The sequence below is a fragment of the Dendrobates tinctorius genome, unplaced genomic scaffold (genome assembly GCF_039654945.1).
Source record: "Dendrobates tinctorius isolate UK_male_01 unplaced genomic scaffold, ASM3965494v1 ptg000098l, whole genome shotgun sequence".
NCBI classification, from domain to species: domain Eukaryota; kingdom Metazoa; phylum Chordata; class Amphibia; order Anura; family Dendrobatidae; genus Dendrobates; species Dendrobates tinctorius.
Window position 1 is genome coordinate 6,515,037 of NW_027361766.1, and position 14,475 is coordinate 6,529,511.

A 14,475-nucleotide genomic window follows, 5' to 3' on the forward strand; every position below is an offset into this window, starting at 1 on the left:
CCATGTCATCTGCTGGTGTAGGTCCAATGTGTTTTGTCAAAACCAAAGTTAGCACAGCCGTCTACCAGGAAATATTAGAGCACTTCATGCTTCCCTCTGCCGACAAACTTTTTGGAGATGGAAACTTAATTCTCCAGTAGGACTTAGCACTTGTCCACTCTGCCAAAAGTACCAATACCTGGTTTAAAACCAACAGTATCACTGTGCTTGATTGGCCAGGAAACTCACCTGACCTTAACTCCATAGTGAATCTATGGGGTATTGTCAAGAGGAAGATGAGAGACACCAGACCCAACAATGCAGACGAGCTGAAGGCTGCTATCAAAGCAACCTGGGATTCCATAACACCTCAGCAGTGCCACAGGCTGATTGCCTCCATGCCACACCGCATTGTTGCAGTAATTGATGCCAAAGGAGCCCTGGCCAAGTATTGAATGCATTTACTGAATATACATTTCATTAGGCCAAAATTTCGGATTTTAAAATCATTTTTCAAGCTAGTATTTTAACCCCTTACCTACAATTGACGTAATATTCCGTCCATGTGACCATGGACCTAATTACCATGGACGGAATATTACGTCATCGCGATCAGCGGCGCCCACGTGGTGAGCGCCGCTGATCGCGGCCGAGTGTCAGCTAATTATCATAGCTGACACCCGGCACAATGTGTCAGGGGCGGTCACGGACCGCCCCCGACACGTTAACCCCTTGCACACCGCGATCAAACGCGATCGCGGTGTACCGGGGGTTAAAGGGAAGCATCGGCAGGGAGGGGGCTCCCTCCGTGCTTCCCTGAGCCCCCCACGGCAGCGCAATGTGCAGCGCTGCTGCGGGGGACTCCCTTCCTCCAGGCCCCCGAATCCAAGATGGCGACGGGGGCCTTCGGGGGCCTGAGGAAGCTGGCTTCCTCAGTGCCTGCAAAGCGCAGGCATGAGGAAGTCTGCAGCAGTGCCTGTGACAGATCGCTGATCTGTCACAGTGATCTGTGATGTGACAGATCAGCGATCTGTCACAGGACAGTGATGTCCCACCTGGGACAAGGTAATAAAGTAAAAAAAAAAAAAAAAAAAGTGTTAAAAATAATTTTAAAAAAATCGCTAAATAAATTAGTTAAAAAAAAAAAAATATTCCCCAATAAATCCATTTTTTGAAAATAAAAAAAAACCAAAACAATAAAAGTACACATATTTGGTATCGCCGCGTCCGTAATGACCTGCCCTATAAAACTGTCCCATTAGTTAACCCCTTTAGCGAACCCCTTAAAAAATAAAAATAAAAAACGAAGCAAAAAATAATGATTTATTATCATACCACCGAACAAAAAGTGCAATAACGCGCGATCAAAAAGACGCATATAAATATCCATGGTACCGCTGAAAACGTCATCTTGTCCCGCAAAAAACGAGCTGCCACACAGCATCATCTGCAAAAAAATAAAAAAGTTATAGCTCGCAGAATAAAGCGATACAAAAATAATTATTTTTTATATAAAATTGTTTTCATTGCAAAAAACCGACAAAACATAAAAAAACGACCTAAATGAGGTATCGCTGTAACCGTACTGACCCGAAGAATAAAAACGCGTTATCAATTTTACCGCACGCGGAACGGTGTAAACGCACCCCCCAAAAGAAATTCATGAAAAGCTGGTTTTTGTTCATTCTGCATCCCAAAAATCGGAATAAAAAGCGATCAAAAAATGTCACGTGCCCGAAAATGGTACCAATAAAAACGTCAACTCGTCCCGCAAAAAATAAGACCTCACATGACTCGGTGGGTCAAAATATGGAAAAATTATAGCTCACAATATGTGGTGATGCAAAAACTATTTTTACAATAAAAAGCGTCTTTTAGCGTGCGACAGCCGCCAAACATAAAAACCACCATAAATCGTAAATCAAACCCCCCGTTATCACCCCCTTAGTTAGAGAAAAATAATAAAACTAAAAGAAAATGTATTTATTTCCATTTTCCCGCTAGGGTTAGGGTTAGGGTAGGGTTAGGGCTAGGGTTAGGGCTAGGGTTAGGGCTAGGGCTAGGGTTAAGGCTAGGGTTAGGGTTAGGGCTAGGGTTAGGGTTAGGGCTAGGGTTAGGGCTAGGGTTAGGGTTAGGGATAGGGTTAGGGCTAGGGCTCAGATTAGGGTTAGGGGTGTGTTGAGGTTAGGGTTGGAGTTATAATTGGGGGTTTCCACTGTTTGGGCACATCAGGTGCTCTCCAAAGGCAACATGGCGTCTGATCTCAATTCCAGCCAATTCTGCGTTGAAAAAGTCAAATGGTGCTCCTTCCCTTCCAAGCTCTGCCATGTGCCCAAACAGTGTTTTACCCCCACATGTAGGGTATCAGCCTACTCAGGACAAATTACAAAACAACTTTTGGGGTCCAATTTCTCCTGTTACCCTTAGGAAAATAAAAAACTGGGGGCAAAAATATAATTTTGCGGAAAAAAATGTTTTTTTTATTTTCACGCCCAGGCGTTATAAACTTCTGTGAAGCACTTGGGGGTTCAAAGTGCTCTCCACACATCTAGATAAGCTCCGTGGGGGGTCTAGTTTCCAAAATGGGGTCACTTGTGGGGAGTTTCAATAGTTTAGGTACATCAGGGGCTCTCCAAACGCACATGACACCCGCATACCAATCCATCAAAGTCTGCATTCCAAAACGTCACTACTTCCCTTCCGAGCCCCGACGTGTGCCCATACAGTAGTTTTCTCCCACATATGAGGTATCAGCGTACTCAGGACAAATTGGACAACAACTTTTGGGGTCCAATTTCTCCTGTTACCCTTGGGAAAATAAAAAAATGGGGACTAGAAGATCATGTTTGTGGAAAAAATACGATTTTTTTATTTTCACGCCCGGTCGTTATAAACTTCTGTGAAGCACTGGGGGGGTTCAAAGTGCTCACCACACATCTAGATAAGTTCATTAGGGGGTCTAGTTTCCAAAATGGGGTCACTTGTGGGGGGTTTCCACTGTTTAGGTACATCAGGGGCTCTCCAAACGCAACATGACACCCGCAGACCATTCCATCAAAGTCTGCATTCCAAAACGTCACTACTTCCCTTCCGAGCCCCGACGTGTGCCCATACAGTAGTTTTCTCCCACATATGAGGTATCAGCGTACTCAGGACAAATTGGACAACAACTTTTGGGGTCCAATTTCTCCTGTTACCCTTGGGAAAATAAAAAAATGGGGACTAAAAGATCATGTTTGTGGAAAAAATACGATTTTTTTATTTTCACGCCCGGTCGTTATAAACTTCTGTGAAGCACTGGGGGGGTTCAAAGTGCTCACCACACATCTAGATAAGTTCATTAGGGGGTCTAGTTTCCAAAATGGGGTCACTTGTGGGGGGTTTCCACTGTTTAGGTACATCAGGGGCTCTCCAAACGCAACATGACACCCGCAGACCATTCCATCAAAGTCTGCATTCCAAAAAGTCACTACTTCCCTTCCGAGCCCCGACGTGTGCCCATACAGTAGTTTTCTCCCACATATGAGGTATCAGCGTACTCAGGACAAATTGGACAACAACTTTTGGGGTCCAATTTCTCCTGTTACCCTTGGGAAAATAAAAAAATGGGGACTAAAAGATCATGTTTGTGGAAAAAATACGATTTTTTTATTTTCACGCCCGGACGTTATAAACTTCAGTGAAGCACTGGGGGGTTCAAAGTGCTCACCACACATCTAGATAAGTTCCTTGGGGGGTCTAGTTTCCAAAATGGTGTCATTTGTGGGGGGTTTCTACTGTTTTGGTACATCAGGGGCTTTCCTAATGCGACATGGTGTCCGATCTCAATTCCAGCCAAAAACGTCAAATGGCGCTGCTTCCCTTCCGAGCTCTGCCATACGCCCAAATAGTGGTTTACACCCACATGTGGGGTATCAGCGTACTCAGGATAAATTGCACAATATCTTTTAGGGTCCTGTTACTTTTGGAAAAATAAGAATTGAGGGTGAAAAGATCATTTTTGTGGAAAAAATATGATTTTTTAATTGTACTGCTGTACGTTATAAACTTCTGTGAAGCCCTTGGGGGTTCAAAGTTCTCACCACACATCTAGATAAGTTCCTTGGGGGGTCTAGATTCCAAAATGGTGTCATTTGTGGGGGGTTTCCACTGTTTTGGTACATCAGGGGTTTTCCAATCGCGACATGGTGTCCGATCTCAATTCTAGCCAAAAACGTCAAATGGCGCTGCTTCCCTTCCGAGCTCTGCTATGCGCCCAAATAGTCATTTACACCCACATATGGGGTATCAGCGTACTCAGGACAAATTGCACAAAAACTTTTAGGGTCCTGTTACCCTTGGAAAAATAAAAATTGTGGGTGAAAAGATCATTTTTGTGGAAAAAATATGATTTTTTAATTGTACCGCTGTACGTTATAAACTTCTGTGAAGCCCTTGTGGGTTCAAAGTTCTCACCACATATCTAGATAAGTTCCTTGGGGGGTCTAGTTTCCAAAATGGGGTCACTTGGGGGGTTTCCACTGTTTAGGTACATCAGGGGCTCGCCAAACGTGACATGGCGTCCGATCTGAATTCCAGCCAATTTTGCATTGAAAAAGTCAAACGGCGCTCCTTCCATTCTGAGCTCTGCCATGCGCCGAAACAGTGGTTCCCCCCCACATATCAGGTATCAGCGTAGTCAGGACAAATTGCACAATAACTTTTGCAGTCCAATTTCTCCTGTTACCCTTGGTAAAATAAAGAAAATTGAACCTGAAGTATTTTTTTTGTGAAAAAAAGTTAAATGTTCATTTTTTTTTAATATTCAAAAAATTCCTGTGACGCACCTAAAGGGTTAATAAACTTCTTGAATGTGGTTTTAAGCACCTTGAGGGGTGCAGTTTTTAGAATGGTGTCACTTTTGGGTATTTTCTATCATATAGACCCCTCAAAGTGGCTTCAAATGTGAAGTGGTCCCTAAAAATAAAATGGTGTTGCAAAAATGAGAAATCGCTGGTCAAATTTTAACCCTTATAACTTCCTAGCAAAAAAAAATTTTGGTTGCAAAATTGTGCTGATGTAAAGTAAACATGTGGGAAATGTTATGTATTAAGTTTTTTGTGTGCCGTATCGCTGTGATTTAAGGGCATAAAAATTCAAAGTTGGAAAATTGCGAAATTTTCAAAATTTTCGCCAAATTTCCATTTTTTTCACAAATAAACGCAAGTTATTTGAATGCAATTTTACCACGAACATGAAGTACAATATGTCACGAGAAAACAATGTCAGAATCACCAGGATCCATGAAAGCGTTCCAGAGTTATGACCTCATAAAGGTACAGTGGTCAGAATTGTAAAAATTGGCCCGGTAGTTAACGTGCAAACCACCCTTGGTAGTGAAGGGGTTAAAGTATTCTAATTTACCTAGATAATGACTTTTGGGTTTTTCATTGGCTGTAAGCCATAATCATCAACATTAACAGAAATAAACATTGAAATAGATTATTCTGTTTGTAATGACTCTCTCTAATATATGAGTTTTACTTTTTGTATTGAAAAACTGAAATAAAATAACTTTTTGATGATATTCTAATTTTGTGAGATGCACCTGTAGTTTGCTAAATAGATGAAAGATGCGACCAATGTATTACGAGGCAAATATATTTGGCATTCATTCATCCACTGGGCTTTTTTCAAGATTGAAGTTAAAACCAGTCTTGATAAAGGTTCCCCATTGTGTGCACAAAGCCTTAGTTTGATTTTTAACATTGTTAAACATTATAAAAAAACTATATGTTTTTGAATTTTTTAGTAGCCTTTTAGTTATGCGGTTAGTTTTCCCTTGTTTTGTAATTACAGTATGTAATGGATCTGTCACATTACCATCACATCTCTGCTTTCCTTATATAATAGACTATGCAATATGCCTAAACATAATGCAATATATTCACAAAACAGATCCATTCTAATAGTTCCTCAAGTTTTTATTTACCCAATAAAAACCCCCAAAAGATAAGTAAAGAGGACTGTACTGCTAAAATGTTTTGCTAAAACTTTGTACATTCAATGAATGTACACTTACAATACAGGCAACACCCACTGAGTCCTAAATGTGAGGGTCTCTATTCTTATTAGAAATGCCATATGCCAATAAGATAATTATGTGGGACCAAAAATAATAAAGAATTACGGTATACATTTTGAAATCAATCCTAATAATATCACACACAGAAAGCGAGAATAAAAAAAAATCAGCTAACAACCTTGTGTAGTGATTAGTAAAATAATTATATTAATTCATCAGATGTACTAAATATATTGATCTAGATGCATGACATTTTTAAAGCAGTAACATATATATAATATTAGGAGTCCCAAATGAACCAAGTTATGCGAGCCCCCAAAAAATGTCTATGATGCCACACGAAAACTACTTTCCCCAACACAAATTTCCCAGGGAAATGCTTCATATCAAGGCCATTGGTCATTTGGAATAAAAATATTTAAATATAGAAGGACTGGTCAAAATATTGGAAAGTTATCTATATAATATAATTGTCTTATCATGTCTGTCTGTCTGTAACCGAAATCCCGTGTCGCTGATTGGTCAAGCCCGGCCGCTCCCCGTCGCTGATTGGTCGAGGCCGGCTGGCCACGACAAATCAGCGACGCAGGATTTCCGTGACAGACAGACAGTCTGTCCCATCCTGTGTGAAACTTTCCCATCCAGTGTGACAGTCACTCACCCCAGAGATGCTGCATGTCCCTCCTCCTCCTCTTGGACGGAGAGCGCTGAGATCTCCCGCAAGTCCAGACGTCTCCGAAGCAGCGATCTGTGCCGCATACACCAGCAGCCCGTGCAGTGTAAGAGCCCTGGAGCCGCAGGCCAAGCACACAGAGCTCTCCTCACCATCCGTACTCAGCGCCAAGCACCGCAAATGTCATCACTACATTCCTGAAGTGCGGGCAGGGGGCGGGGTGGCAGGCGTCACTCTCACAGGGGAGCCATCAATCACCGGAGACCACACCCACACCATGCCCAGAAAGGGGGGTGAGGGGGACCATGAATACCAGCAAAGGGGGGTGAGGGTGACCATACATACCAGGAAAGGGGGTGAGGGTAACCATGCATACCAAGAAAGGAGAGTGAGGGTGACCATGCATACCAGGAAAGGGGATGACGGTGACCATACATACCAGCAAAGGGGGGTGAGGGGACCATGCATATGTAGTGTATGCATACCAGGAAAGGGGGGTGAGGGTGACGGGACCATGCATACCAATAAAGGGGGGTGAGGGGGATGGGATCATGCATAACAGGAAAGGAGAGTGAGGGGACCCTGCATACCTGGAAAGGGGGGTGACGGTGACCATACATACCAAGATAGGGGGGTGAGGGGGACTATGCATACCAGGAAAGGGGGGTGAGAGGACTATGCATACCAGGAAAGACGGGTGAGAGCACCATGCATATCAGGATTGGGGGGTACATTATTGCATTTTTATTAAATCTTCATTAATAAACTGCATACATATTCTAGCATACCCAATGCGTTAGAATCAGGCCAACATCTAGTTACACTTATAAACATAGTAGAAATAACTTCTGGAAGTGTGTCTTCCATGAGGACTTCAGTGGGGACACCAATAACATCCATTTACTGGTAGTGTGTTCTAATCCCAGCATTAGCGTATGGGCACACATAGAAGATGGTGCTCAGTAGTAGTTAGGGAATAACGGAAAATCAACGATAATATCCTTGCAAAGTGGAAAATAACAGCGTTTACCAACATCCATAAAACACTTCACTTTTGAAACATATCATTGTGAGAACACAGCCTAAGGCTGCCTCATCTCAATGGGGCACTTAATGTATGCAAAAAGCTGCAGGACAGATACAAACTTTAAATTTGTTCTGATTGTGGTTTGCACTTTGTACATGTATTTATACAGTCTATATAGAGTGTTGGACCACACATTAGATAAAAATCTTCTTTTCAAAGTGTCTCAATCTCGGCCCTTTTCATGTGAAAGTCTCAAGCAATGTTAGCTAATATATGCTATAGCACAGATAGGGCACAGAGAAGAAGGTGTAGGGTCATATATAATGGTGACACAGCTATGGAGAAAGTCCGGTAAAGACATACCTATTGCGGGGTACAGAGACCTATAAATAATCAACAGTGTTGCCACCCAAATGCCATATTGTCTTATAGTAGGTCATTAACTAAGGCACCACAAAAGTTCTTCCTATACTGAAAAAGTTTGACCCCTCCTTCATTATACAGTATTGATTAGCTGGAGAGTCTCAATGCTAAACTCACTCAGTTAGAATATGCTGTACCAGTTGGGTATAACGTCTTTGGCTGTCTTTTGGATATCTCCATTGTGTTGTATTGTAATATCTATAATTACATGTCTGCATAATGGATTTTGTTTGCTTACAAATCGGAAACTGTTTCAGCTAGAACAATGGTGACAAGACCACAGCGTATCATGATTAAGTATTTTTGAAGCACTGGATCGCTGGCAGGTGACATACGACAAGTCTTCACTTGCTTAAAATGAAGAGAACTGGGACGTAGAGTTTCCACACAACATGTGATCAGCTATGTGATGCAAACTTCTCTAGCTTTTATCTCCCTGCTATAAGAACCAGATATTTCTTACCGACTACTGCAGCCTAGTGTTGTACTATATTATCTGTGTTACAACCTTTAGCATTAACATCTTATAGTATTAGGGTCCTCCTGTATGGGGATTGTAGATTACATTTGTGTTTATGGTTCTTTTTTTGGATTGTACAATATGCTGTCACAACCCAGAAAAAATATTGATAATAAGTCAATTAGCTTCCTATCAATGGAGCCATATGGACCATCTGAATGATTAAAACAGGAAATACTAAATAATAAACAACCTTATCAGCGCTGACTTGGTCCAAGCCAACAAGGGCTTTGCTAGCTATACAAAACATAAACTGAATCAGTATGAATACTTGGGCAGCTTTAGAAGGATGGGTTCATCCCAAATTGTCAAAGCAAGATCAGTTACTTGTAGGTACTAACGAGGGAGCAAAGCACATTGTGGACCGGCGCATTGTATGAATGAGATGTCCTCAGACAAGATCCCTTGCAGTTTTTATTAGTCACTTTACGACACAGTGTGTGTTATGGAGCCTTATCAATCATGAAAGCAGAATGTACAACTGGCAAATAATAATTCCTTACACAAAACAGCCAAATCTGCCGTCATTCTCAATCTTCAGCCTCGACGATGTGTGAGCATGTACGATCTAAGAGAATCAAGCACTCAACTAGCAAATGAGTGTTGGAAGAATGAAGATTTTAAAACAAGAGTCGTGTCCTATAATCCAGTCAGCTTCATTAAACGGAGCTCAGCCTCTGCTTCTAGACTCTAATTTACTCCCATCACAATTATAACATGTTGGTCTGTGCAGGGTGTGAGACATGTCCTGAAGTATGTGATGGACTATTGTAATCAGCTCGCCAACAAGCACACTGGAGGGGATGATCTTCACAACTAATGAAAAAGTGGACTCAATAAATCATGAGATTTGAAAGAATATACAGATAAATAGAAAATTAGATTGTAACCTTGCTAATAGGGCCCTCTTTCCAGGTACTGGTGAACTATGTGCTACTCTGTAATGTCTTCATTGTCTGAACATGTCCTTGCTTAGTTGTAAAGTGCTGCAGAATATGTTGGTGCCATACACATAAGATTATTACTATAAATACAATTGTTATTAAAACTGTAGATAGATATAGATAAGATAGTGCAGATAGATAGATATATTAGATAGATATGATAGATAAATTGGATAGATAGATAGTGTAGCTAGGATAGATAGATAGATATGAGATAGATAATAGATAATAGATAGATAAATAAATAGATAGTGCAGATAGGTAGTGTAGATATCAGCAACTGGTTGCAGGACACCAAAGAGATATAGCAAAAATAGTAGTTTGTTAGCCCATAATGATGACATTTCGGTTCTTGCTTGTGTAAGGTTCACACTATTGAATCGAAACTTCACTATTATGGGCTAATAAACCACTGTTTTTTTTCCATCTCTCCTTGGTGTGCTACCCCCAGGTGCTGTTTTTTGTCTGGATAGCTTGGTCTTTGCCAGGGAGGCTTTGCACCCACATTCGTTCTGGTGCTGCTCGTGTTTTTTTCTTCATACATACATAGATATGTGATAGATGGATAGATAGATAGATAGATAGATAGATAGATAGATAGATAGATAGATAGATAGAAGTATACATACAGCTCTGGCAAAAATTAAGAGACCACTTCCAAATGTTCAGTTTGTCTGATTTTTCTCTTTATAGGTATATTTTTTGAGTAAGATGTAAATTGTTCTTTTAGTCTACAAACTTCTGACAACATGTCTCTGAATTTCCAAGCAATAAATTGTTTGTTTTTTTCTGAAAAGGAGAAATGGTCAAAATACCAAAAAATGCAGTGCTTTCAGACCTCAAATAATGCAAAGAAAACAAGTTCATAATCATTTATAAACAACATTACTAATGTTTTAACTCAGGAAGAGTTCAGAAATCACTATTTTGTGAAATAACCATGATAATCACAGCTTTCATGTGTCTTGGCATGTTTGCCACCACTCTTTCACACTGCTTCTAGTGCAAAAATTTAAATTTAAGCAGCTCTTCTTTGCTTGATGGCTTGTGACTATCCATCATCCTCTTGATTACATTCCAGAGGTTTTCAATGGGGTTCAGGTCTGGAGAATGGGCTGCCCATGACAGAGTTTTGATGTGGTTGTCTCTTCATTTTTGCCAGAGCTGTATGTGTAACATAAGTGTGACTGTAGATGAGACTATTAAATTCTGCAGCCTGAGTGATTTCAACTAATGACAGTGATAAATGGAATGTAGACTATTATTCCATTGGTTATGTAACCTGGGCCTTGTCCTGTCACTCACTTTCTATTCTTCCTTACTTAGAGATTGCTTAACATGCATAAGGTGTGCAGAATCCTATTGCAGCTGGAGCAGGAGTTGTTGCCTATCGCATGGTCAATATCATAATTTCCATTTCAGCTGCTCGCTGCTGGGAAAGTGCCATATGTCTCCAGGCTGATACAAGAGTTCTGCTTGTGCATATCTGCAGATGCAAAGTACTGTGCATCTTCCAATATTAACCCCAAACAAAGTGTGTAATACATGTGGCCTGAAGACATCACCTACCCTACAACCTATTAGATAAGTGTTGACCTTTAGATACAATGATGTGTTATCATGAACGAAAAAGAACGGGGTGTTGGAAAATGACGGTGGGGTGGAATATCTTAATGAATGGATAAGACCGCTATGAACGGGACAAGGCAGTGTGACCTTGTCTCTTTAATATTATGTTATCTTGTATGGTCAGCTAGCTCTTACTGCATTGAGTTCAGCGTTATTCTTGCCTCAAGGGCTACATAGACTAAAGAGAAAATGAATCAGACATGTGCGCTGTCCATGGTGCTGAAATCTCTTTAGGCTGCAATAGTCATATTCTATGGATTATTATACACTTATGGTGCATCTAGCTATTGTGTACTTTATACACCACAATATCAAAAAAATACATTTTTTTTTACCTAGAAATGTAGCAGAGGCAGTTGAAGAATTCTCAACCCATCAGTGTGCACTAAGAATTAAACATCAATTTCTGCTACATCTTTAAGAAAAAAAAGATTTTCTCAACTACTACATCCATAATGAGCATAGATTAGTAGCATCTAAGTAAACTTCATGACTATTAGCCTTGTATAATGGCGCTACCCTACTACACACACATGACAAAAGCATTCTCCATTACCTGGCTCAGTTATATGTAGCGTTTGATCCGAGAGTAAAAGAAACTCTGTGCAAGTTTTCTGTTCCAAGTCGGCCACTTGCTTCTTGCAGAGATCTGTGATGATGTGTATTGCCTTGTCACACAAGTTTGCATCTTCTCCTGTTGCCTTATTCATTTCCCACACTGCATCCTTCTCTTCTCTGGCTTTTCTCTCTCTCTTTTTTTTTTTCCAAACCAACCAAAAGATTGTAAGGGGGTGAAAAAAAAAAATCAACAATTCATAATATCAGAGGAAGAAAACGTGACTCTGTCAGGGTCCTGAAATACTGCCTTATGTGGCAGCAACCTCCACAGGGAATTTAGGTATCAAAGCCTTCATTGGAGTTCACGGAGAGTCTGATTGTCTTATTGCCTGGGATCAGATATCTCATTTACTGCTAAGGCGGTTCCTACATCAAGATCCTCCTACTACATTAAATTGTTTGATTCTCTAATGCTACATTTTTTTTTCCGAAGCTGAAAAGCAAAGAGATGTTAACCTCTTAATAACTCAGATGTGTTTTACTGGCTTCGAGTGGACCAGCTGTAGACAGGCGATGGCTATAAATCTTTCAACAAGCTGATCTCAATTGTTGGTTTCTGCTGGGCAGTACGATAACGAGGCAGCACAGCAAGAAAAAACACAACTATTATGCCATTACTGATACACTGTCTCATTTATTAGGAAGATAGTAAGCAAATTTACACCAGGCGATGGAAATAAGCAGCGAAGATGTAACAAGCAACGTGTAGTCCTATTGAGAGGTCTGCTCTTTACAATATCATATTCTGCATTAACCATCGGGAAATATAATATTCTGTAGAAAGCATTTGACAAATACAACTAGGGAGGATTCAAGAACCTTGTCTTTGGAGAATAAGATCTGTGTTCTGTGTTTTAGTACTGCTGATGTAGTACGGATTGAAAATGGATCTTTACCGGGACTTAATCTCAACAGCACAAATTACTTTCCCCCTTCTATCACTATAATAGTGCTAGGGGGTCACTCCCGTGGGACTCCCCGCTATTAAACTATTAATACCCATTGCTTGTAGATAGTCATACCCTATGCTGTTCACGAGATATCTAATGCAGCTGCTCTAATCGAAAAACATAAAGTGAATGTACGATATTCACCAGAGGTTTCTTTCATGTATTGTTGTCTGTGTCCTAATAAATTGCACATACAGAGATATTGCATTAAAGGGACCACATTTACTGTACTAGTTAGAAATGATGAAGGTGATTTATTTTTTTTTATTTAGTAATTTCGAAGGCAAAAAGTCCATGAAAATGCAAGAAATGGATTGTCTGTCTTGGAAAACATAATTGCTATCTGCTATCATAATTATGAAATAAAATATTGCCTGGGATTTATCAAGGGAATCATTGAATTTTTTCACCTGTTAAATTAAAACTAGCAGCTGGAGTGGATTTCATTTTCCTTCCCCTGGATTAATAAAGTAATAGATATGTAAAACGTCCTTTGAAACACAAATTTTGATAGCTGGGAAAATGCATCTCTTAAGCTTTGAAGTTTCACTGCAGATTCTATGATGCAGACAAATACAGCAACAGTCCACATAAAAGGTCATGCTTCTTTTTCTCCAAAGAATCAGAGGATCCTAATATGTGCTTTAGACTATTGATAATGTAGAACTTGTGCATAGACATGTATGCAAAAGTTTAAAGCTGGGTTTACAATGCACTACCTGTTGCCCATAACCACCTCCGATTGGCTACAACTGCACTTCTGATGCACACAGAACAATTAGTGATTAGTGTTGAGCATTCCGATACCACAAGTATCGGGTATCGGCCGATATTCACTGTATCGGAATTCCGATACTGAGTTCCAATACTTTTATCATATCAAATACCGGAATCGGAAGTTCCCATAATGCTATGAGCCAGTTTGATTTGATTCAGCAAATGACAATCCTCAGAAGTGTTAGGCATGTAGGCATGTTAACTAATGGCATGGCTGTGATTGGCTGCTGAAATGATGTCATGATGCACTATAAAAGCCGCCGCAGCCGCCATTTCTGGTTCACTCTGCTGTGAATTCAGTTAGGGACAGGCTGCTGTTCAAGACTGTGAGGGACAGTTAGAGAGTGATTTTACATATCACATTGTGCTTTACCCAGGCTACATTCTCAATAAGTGTAGCTTTCTTTTGCCTTGCAGCAGTGTTCACAGCTGTCTGCAAGGTCTGTGTGAGTGCAGCTCACGCTGAGTAGTGTGTCCTGCAGCCACGTCTGGTTGTAGGACGCTCAGCGTGTCACTGCCTCATACATATTTTTCATTTTTTGCTGCTCATTTTTCATTCTCCTATTAGTGTGCACTGTGCATCCATCTGTATCCATATACGTTGGTTGCAAACACTATAGAAGTAGACAGCGGAGCCTCTCTGCAGCCTTTCAGTGCTAGTGCCCAGTTTGCTGCACTGTTCACGGCTGTCTGAGAGGTCTCTGACTGTGTGTGAGTGCAGCTCACGCTGAGCAGTGTGTCCTTCAGCTACGTCTGGTTGTAGGCCGTTCAGCGTGCGACACTGCCTCATACATATTTTTCTTTTATTGCAGCTCATTTTTTATTCTCCTATTAGTGTGCATCCATCCGTATCCATATACGGTGGTTGCAA

General features: G+C 40.7%; 1 protein-coding gene across 1 annotated transcript in view; it reads right to left on the bottom strand.

The window, feature by feature from the left end:
* SYT6 (synaptotagmin 6) overlaps window positions 1-12,207 on the bottom strand; it is a 720,884-nt gene extending 708,677 nt beyond the window's left edge. The window contains exon 1 of the mRNA XM_073587078.1: window positions 11,816-12,207. Coding sequence (XP_073443179.1) covers window positions 11,816-11,969 — 154 coding nt within the window. The 5' untranslated portion in view covers window positions 11,970-12,207. The remainder of the gene's footprint in view (window positions 1-11,815) is intronic.
* Window positions 12,208-14,475: the final 2,268 nt, after the last annotated feature.